The 8,952-nt window shown below is 36.0% G+C and overlaps 1 protein-coding gene across 1 annotated transcript in view; it reads right to left on the bottom strand.

Moving 5' to 3' along the window:
• Positions 1-3,731: 3,731 nt before the first annotated feature.
• slc34a1a (solute carrier family 34 member 1a) overlaps positions 3,732-8,952 on the bottom strand; it is a 14,986-nt gene continuing 9,765 nt past the window's right edge. The window contains exons 8-13 of the mRNA XM_057349121.1: positions 7,972-8,067; positions 7,318-7,432; positions 6,922-7,089; positions 6,235-6,351; positions 4,733-4,857; positions 3,732-4,325 (exon numbers count right to left, since the gene is read on the bottom strand). Of these exons, the coding sequence (XP_057205104.1) occupies positions 3,732-4,325; positions 4,733-4,857; positions 6,235-6,351; positions 6,922-7,089; positions 7,318-7,432; positions 7,972-8,067 (1,215 nt within the window). The remainder of the gene's footprint in view (positions 4,326-4,732; positions 4,858-6,234; positions 6,352-6,921; positions 7,090-7,317; positions 7,433-7,971; positions 8,068-8,952) is intronic.

The following is an 8,952-nucleotide window of genomic DNA, read 5'->3' as shown; positions in this document are numbered from 1 at the left end:
ATGGCTTATTACATGGACTCACAATGTAAAGTCAGTTCATTTAAAGCGTGTTACTCTATATCCATATACTTCACACAGAGATTTACTCCAATGAAGGCAGAATACATCTATCTGCGCTCGACGTGTTTCCAGGAAATCCTGCCACAAATAATCTCTTAAATATCTCCCCGACCTGGAACACAAACTAGTCACTCTGACCTTAATAAAGCTCATGAATCTGGATTCTGCTGTCATTTCCCACTGAAAATATGTTTGAGTTGGATCATGTCACAGAGTGCAGGTGGAAAAGGTCAATGGTTTTCTTTTTTTGAACATCCAGCAGGTTTACCAGCCGTATACAGTCCGATTGAAAGATTATATTTAACTTTGTATAGTCCAGATTGGTAAATGATTCTGTGATACTGTTCTATGTTAACAGATAGAAGTAGTGTAGTTTATAAACAGTGACTATTTGAATGTTTAACTACCCGGTCATTTGTTCTTCCCAACTTGAGCAGAGTTTAGATGGTCTCGATTGTTTTCAGTGACAAACAACATTACGGCAGGATTACAGAACATTATTTTAAGAAAGATCCTTTAAAACAGGGATAAAGAAAAGAGAAGAGACAAATTATTCCTGTCCTTTTGGTTAGAAAGCATCAGTTAAATGGTATTTTACACCTGTCCATGGATGCCCACAAATGCACCTTTTTTTGGCTGCTGAATTTACACGGCTCCTAAAATCACATACATTCCTGAAAATAAAGGATGACTGTAAAAATAATCAATAAAAAAAATGAAATTTTCCATCATCTGGATTGACATAAATATACCGTAAAATAATATTTTTTCCTGTAAAATTACAGGATATAAGGATATTTATATATACATATATAGTAAATAGTTTACTATTTTACTATCCTGTTTTTCTCCTTCTGTAATTTTACAGTTTTTTACCTGATTTAAAAAATTAAAAAATAAACGAAAATATTCTTGCTGCTGGGGCGCCAGAAATAAACTGTAAAATAATATGTAAATTTGCTGTCATTGTCTGTAATTTTACTATTTCAAAAATACATTAAAAACCTGTAAAAAATAACACAAAAACTCTGTAAAAGTAAGTTTTTTTACAGTGATGCTGAAGTTCTAGTAGCAGATCATGACATTATGACTCATCCCTAAACAACAGAAACAAGAATGATAGCTAACAAATTTCAATCTCATTTCCTATCATGCACCTCTTTGGAGTGAGAAACTGATTCTCTCCGAGTTATGTTTCTTAACCAGCTTCATGTTGTTATTCAGTCCAGACCCCATCAGAAGAATCCAGACTGCTGTCTGTGTCTCTCTCACATCTCACATCTCTCTCTCTCTCTCTCTCTTCTATTTACTGTACACGCACAAGCTTCACTCAACAGCAGCACGACACAGAAAACACACACGGCTACACCAGGCAGCATCTGTCTGCAATCTGCATTATTGTTTTTTCTAGATCTTATCCTCTGTCAGAATGGGAAGAAGTCTGTTTGTGTGTCTCTCTTCTGAAACATCATCTCAACAGTCTAGTTCATTAGTGAGCTTCTGCTCCGCACGCAGGCTCTCATCCGTCCAGGTGCTGTTTACATTCCATCACTGCAAAGTTCAGAATAGAATATTAAAAGCAAATTGCAGTTCAGAATGCTTACTTTTCACCATCCCATCACTTGGAAATATGGCAAATTACAGAAGTCATTTAATGAAACTGATGAGGAAAACTTTTGCATATACTCCTTTGGGAAGGATCAAGTTTAATTGCTTTTTAACTTTTTTTACAAAAGAAACACATTTTGTATATTTTTCTGTTTTATGCAAATGCCCTGAGGCAAATATTGTAACCTTAACAGACAACACAAATTTTATATTTTCACACATCTGGTCTCGTATTGGAATTAAGCATGAAAACTTTGATGCAATAAAAAAGTCTGATACTTGTTTTTAATATGTTTAATTAAAAACCTGGGATAGCCTCAGTTATGGTGTTTGTGCCATACAGATGCCGTCTGTCGATGCACGCGCTCTTTCAAACCGCTGAATCAATACATAGTGTAGCGGGGCTCATTAAAATCATTCTACAGGACGAAAAGATAATCGTTCAAAATATTTATAACCCGCCTAGATTTCACACAGACGCTGAGGGCCGGAGCTACAGCGTCACGTAAAATAAACAGAAAATATATTGCCATGAATAAAATCAGATTGATTTGCTGAATAAGTGCATTTAGAGTCCGAATAAGCACCTCGTTCCAAAACACAGTGAGCTGTCATTCTAATGTCTGCTTAGTGCTTACATAGGCAGATGATTTTAGACTGTAAATCGTATTATATTGTATTGTCATTGTGTTAAATGTCTGTACTAGAAGCTTCCAACACCAAAGAAAATTCCTTGTGTGTGCAAGCACACTTGGCAATAAAGCTCTTCTGATTCTGATTCTGATTCTGATTCTGATTCTGATTCTGATTCTGATTCTGATTCTGATTCTGATGATTTCAAATGATCCCTATACAGGCAGCAACCCCATGCTCATTATAACAACAAGGATAAAAAAATCCTGTAAAAAACGGATAAAGTACTGGCAGAAAATTACCAGTACATTTTCCTTTATTTTACGGACATTTCCGTTAATGCTAAAATGTAATTTAATGCAGTGCAAAATGTCAAATAGAGGTAAAACAACTGTAAAAAATGAATATGGAAAATTCCTTCATATTAATACAGTATTTTATTTCTACTGATTTTTTTTAGAGTAACAACGAATGCAAAGCACACAAGAGACTCAATTCATTACAGTTTAGCACATGCTAACCTAAAGATGTTATGCACTAATATATACTGTACCAAAAGCTGTGCAAGGTGATCCATTTGAAATTAGACTTCAAACTTAATTTGAACTACTGACATTTTTTCAGACTGTTAGAAGTTAAGTTTAGGCTAATTTCTTAACACACTGTAAAAATGTCACCAATTTCAGCTGTCTTAAATATTTCAGTTTAATTAGCTTCATGAGTTACTTGAACTTAAATTATATTCAAGCGACTTAAAAAAAATTGAGTTGTAAAATACAACTAGATATTTTAAGTCAGTTCAATATAATTTAAGTTTAAATGACTCATAAAGCTAATTTTATTTAACTTAAAAACTAAAGTTAAACAGCTTCATTAAATTCATTAAAGTAGTTTTTTACAGTGTAGCATTCATGTCAATTTGCTCCCGTTTCACTTGCTTATACATTGCACTAAAAATATGTACTGTGTTTTTTATGGGAAAGTAGATAACCCAAAAGGGACAAACCTAAATGCTAGATTAAATTAACCCACAAAATGGATTACACTGTAAAAAAATCTTGTATAAAACCGACATTTTCTACCAGAAATAAACGGTGTTTAACAGTTTTTCCTGTAAAATTACGTTTTACATTTTTCTTGTAAATTTGCGTTTTTTGAATGTATTTTAAAAATAACATGAAAAATCTGTACAGTATAATTACGTAAAATTACAGTTTTTTTACATTATACGTGCGAAAGTTGTAAAAAATTATAACATTATTTTTTTATCAAAAAGTTTTTTTTACAGTGTATATTTGACCCAACAATGGGTTAAAACAACTCATCATAGGTTTAAGTATTTAATAGGCATCTAGAACAGAGAGCGGTAAACTGTAGTTACACTAAAGCTCATGATGGTTTACTGTATTTTAGATAAGTCTACTATTGGTTTATAACGGTGTGCTGTTGCATCTTTCTAACCCTCGAAGTTTAAACACCCTCGGCTCAATTTCCTCAGGTATCGACAGAGCCGGGTTATCATACCCTTGTTCTGCCTTCCCCTTGAAAACGGACAATTCAGGTTTGACATTAAATACTTCTGGGGTCACAACAACCGCATCCGGGTCAGACGCGCCCGCGTTGAATCGAGCCGGGCTGCAGCACACGGCGGTCGCTCTGGTGATGAGTTTGTCGAGCGGTTTGAGCGAGTGCATCCACTGCGGCAGAAAGTCCCAGTTGCGCAGCGTCTTGGGCAGATGTGCTGGACTGTGGGATTGCATTAGGTTGATCAGGAGGATGAAGGCCGTGACCGCAGCAAACGGCGCTCCCACACCAATCATGGCCTGCCAGCCTGCCAGAGAGATGCCGAACACGAGAAAAGGCAGCAGCAGGAAACACACCAGCAGGTAGAGAACGGCAAACCAGCGGTACTTTGCGGTGCGTTCACCCAGCGCTGATGCCATACGGATGGGCAGTCGAGTGAAGGGAACTGGATACCACAGCAGAATTCCAAAAATATTGAAGTAAAAATGACACAAGGCAATCTGGAGGAGAATTGAGAGGACACAATCAAACTATGCAAAACTTGCAATGACTATTCACCATTCCAATATGGTGGATGACTTATAGCCACGCTGAGAAACAGATGCTAATGAGGCATCTATAGGGGTTCAAACCCTTAAGCCTAAACACAAGCAAAAGTGAAATTATAAATATACAAAATTATATGAAAAGATATAAATTATAAAAATATATAAAATAAAAATGATAAAAAACAAATGGAAATATATAAAATATATAAATAAACACATCAATGAATTAAAAGATTATTTTTTTTAATCAGATGGAAAAATAGAATTATTGCATCTTATCACGAATTGAGAAACTGAACTTTCTGAAGTGGTTTTCTAGCTATCTTCTTTGCTGTCTCTCAGTATTTTGGCATCAGTACCTGGCAAGCAGCCGGAAGCTTCTCTCTGGGGCTGGCGAGAGCTGCAAGGATGGCTGTGGTGGTGGTGCCGATGTTGGAACCCAGGGTCAAAGGGTACGCCCTGTTAAGACTGATCACACCGATACCTGCAGGGGTCATAGGTCACGTTTAGAGAATTATTTAGAGAAAACTTCATCCATTGCTCCATTACAGTTTCGCACAATGTGTTTGAAATACAATCAAAATTCCTGCTAGAAAAAACAAGGGACTTTCAACTCAAAGCCTTAAAGCCTTAAAGTGAAAGTTCACCCAAATATGAAAATTCTGTCATCATTTACTTACGCTCAAGATTGTTCCAAACCTGTATAAATGTTTTTGTTCTGCTTAACACACTGGAAGATATTTGGAGGAAGTTCAGACCCCCATCGACTCCCATAGCATTTATTTTCCTTACTTCGACAGTAAATAGGGGGATGAGGTCTGACATTCTTCCAAATTTCTTCCTGGGTGTTCAGCAAAACAAAGAAATTCATAAAGGTTTGGAACAATCTGAGGGTGAGAAAATGATGACAGAATTTTCATTTTGGGGTAACTGAACCATTTCTAAAAACACTAAAACGCAGGAGATCAAACTGATCAATAGTGTTGATGTTTCTTCTTCATAATAAATGTGTATAGTTTGATGTTGAGGTTAATGGGCTGTCTGTCCTTCATCCGCGCTGATGGCTGTTTTAATCCTCTTTTTAACAATGATTAATAATGACACTAACTTTCTCAAATATGACCTTAAATAAACCTTAAATAAATGATGATCTCAAAGAGGGAATTCCCATTGGCTGAAAAGTTAATAATTAGCATAATCATGTGTCACTTGATGAATTATAAACCAGACGGGCAGGAGTACAGTAGTAATGAAATCATTTAAAGGGAAAGCACCATCATTTGGTTTAAACCCACAGGGGTGACATTACGGTTAATATTTAACCAGAACTAACTAACCAAACACTGATGGCTACTGTACCTGGAGTCATCGCTCATATTTTGCTCATTTGTGTTTGAAACCAGCAGGGTGTGCACTAAAAATTAAACTTTAATCTGCTGATTATCACTGTTCATTTATCGCAAAACAATCTGCTGAATCATTAAAATCGGGTTTCGTAATTCAGCTTTTATGAGCACAGAACGAGAAACCAGTTTCACACTTTGAACCTAAAACTCCCGAAATAACCTTGCAAAGCTTTTAGTTTTCAACCGCACAAAGATCTACAAAGTATTTAGCTTTCGTATGCACATCCCACATTCCCTTGGCAGATTTTTTAAAGCTGTGTGAAATATTATTTCTGTGACGTTTTAAAGAAACTTCTCTTTCATTTACTTAAAAAAACATTATTTAAAGGTCTGAGGGTTATTGTTCAGCAATGTGTTTTGTTGACAGACACATTATGAATGTTTTTTTACCTTTAAATGCAGCCTAATGCTCTTCCAGCAGTAATTTTAGATAACATCGCCTGTTAGAGACTCACCTATGAGTGGCGTCATCGCAGATGTGAAAACAGAACTGCTCTGGATGATAAAGGTCATTCCTGCTCCCATTAACATCGCCAGATATCCCGACAGCCATCCGAGAGGATAAGGAAAATCTGAAATAACGAGTTTTCCGTTAAGAGCACATCAGCAACAACAATATCCGGCTGTTTACTCGAGCATTAACATTCAGATACTGAAACATTTACACCTGAAAGTATTATTTCGATAATGTAAAACTGATGTTATTTAAAACTTCTGCAGGGTCTCTGGGTAAAATGTCATCTAATTGATGACACGGAGCATGTTAACATCTTCGGACGAAAGGTCAGATTCCATAAGATGCTCTTTGGAAAGCATGCAGGAATAACACGGATCATCGGGTTTCGCACAACCCCGTGAACAGCGTGTGACAGCGTGCGGTTATTAAAGCAGAAGGCAAATATTAAGCCATTTTGTAATTCACATTAATTATTCATACACATGAAACTGATGGCTTTTGTATATCAACTCGACATGATGCTAACACACTTCATTGCTAGTGATTTGCACAAGACTACTCTTTTATTTTTATAAATTCTTCAAACTTATCATACAATATGTGTTGTGCACATCCTCGATGTTACCAGTAAACACTACAGTAACTCTTGTAATTGCCCTGTCTGTCAATTACAAATGCTACTGACCCGTGTTGATGACCCTTTCAATGACCTTCGCAACTTGACCTTGGAGGAGGGAATGCAGGACTTTGACTATCAGCAGCAGACAGGTGCACAGGACCATCAGAGATCCGGCCAATAGAATGAGCCCAACGGTCAGATCCGACAACCCCGACTCCACAAACAGATGCCTGCCTGTGAAAACCAAAGACATAAGCAGGGATATTCAGAATCAAATGCAACTGTTGATTACCATAGAGCATCATTTTAAGTGCTATGTTTCATCAATATTCATATAATTCAGTGGTTGATGGAACATGCTGCAATTGATATTACTATGTATAAACCACCCGACGGTGAAGAGCATTGAATGTGTGAACTCTTTATCTTCAAGTATTGCAGTTACTTTAAGATCAGACTCACATTTATCTGTGTTGATCTGTGTGGTGAAGTTCTGTGTGATCCAGGTGAGATCATTGTCTTTCCCACAATGCAATTCACCAGAGCAGTTCTGGGAAACTGTCAGATTCACTGAAGACTAGAAAGAGAGAGAGAGAGAGAGAGAGAGAGAGAGAGAGAGAGAGAGAGAGAGAGAGTGAGTGAGAGAGAGAGAGAGAGAGAGAGAGAGAGAGAGAGATGTGACTTTGCACAACAAACTAGGTAAAGATAGAACAGAATAGCATATATTTCTATATGAATCATAAGAATTCTTCTAAGGGCAAAAAAAGTGAGAATCTTGTTGGGTTTATGATGACCAACAGCACATCACCTGGTGATACGTTTTACTTTTCTGATAGTGTGTAAATGTTGTAAAAACCGCTAATCCAAACACAAGACGTTTTACCGATTAAGAAATGTGTGTGTAAGCAAAGTCCTGAGTGAGTTTGAGTCAATCAAACTGAACCTGTCAAGAATATGTCCAGGTCATTCACCTTAAAACCCAAAGACAAAACATGATGGGATAAACTGAAAAATATAATAATCATACAAACATTTTTCATTGAGGGGTTATTTTTAACATGGTCCAGGTTTGCAGGTAAAACCTAGAAACACTTAAACAAGAAATGTGTGTCTTACCACGAACAGGCTGGATCTGCACCAGACCTTGACAAGGCTGTGATTCCGTATGCTCTCATCGCCCAGAGCGATGCCCGTTATTATAGATTTATCCAGCTGGAAGGATGAGACGCCACAGTCAATATAAGACTTTCTGTGTCAGCGTAGCTGTGAAATGACAAAATGCAGCCAGGCACAGAATATATTCTGCATATCTCAGCAGGAACGCTGAAATATACATTAAACACACACTCACTAACCTACACGTACATACACGGTTTCCATCTAAATGAGAACACACTTTTGTTTTTATTTGCTTACCCAAACTGCTCAGAGATTGCTCTTTTAAAGCTCAGAAAAAGATTTGTATGAGAGATTTTCTGCAACATTTCTTACAGTAGGTGATTATAAAGAAGCACAATTATGCAGTAAGATCTGAACTGAGATCAGATCCGAGATCCTACATTCTTTACATTCATTTTTAGTAGACGCTTTATCAAAGGCAAATTACAAATGAGGGAGAATTCAATATCTTGTCACCAGAGGTGGGTAGTAATGCGTCACTTTCATTTCATTTACTTGAGTAACATTTAGGAATGTACTTTTAAAGTAAAATTAAAAGTCGGTACTTTTACTCTTTCTTGAGTATATTTCTAATAGAAAATCTGTACTTTTACTTCGTTACATTGCGTGACTTATGGAAGCCCAATCCTGCCAAAATTAAAAATAAATAAATACAAAAATAAATCTGTGAAGAAATGTAAAAAAGTGAAAATAAATAAATAAAAATGAATAAAAATGAATGAAAAAAAGATATTTAAACGTATATTACTTATTTATTTATTTAAACATTTATTTATTTGTACATTTTTGTATTTCTTTTATGCATTTATGTTAATATATATGCATTTCCACATTTATTTATTTTCACATTTATTTATTTTCACATTTATTAATTTCTTCATTTATTAATTTCTACATTTCTGTGTCCATATGGTAATG

Source organism: Triplophysa rosa, linkage group LG13 (assembly GCF_024868665.1).
Source record: "Triplophysa rosa linkage group LG13, Trosa_1v2, whole genome shotgun sequence".
In the NCBI taxonomy this organism is placed as follows: domain Eukaryota; kingdom Metazoa; phylum Chordata; class Actinopteri; order Cypriniformes; family Nemacheilidae; genus Triplophysa; species Triplophysa rosa.
This window is presented reverse-complemented; position numbering and strand designations above follow the sequence as displayed.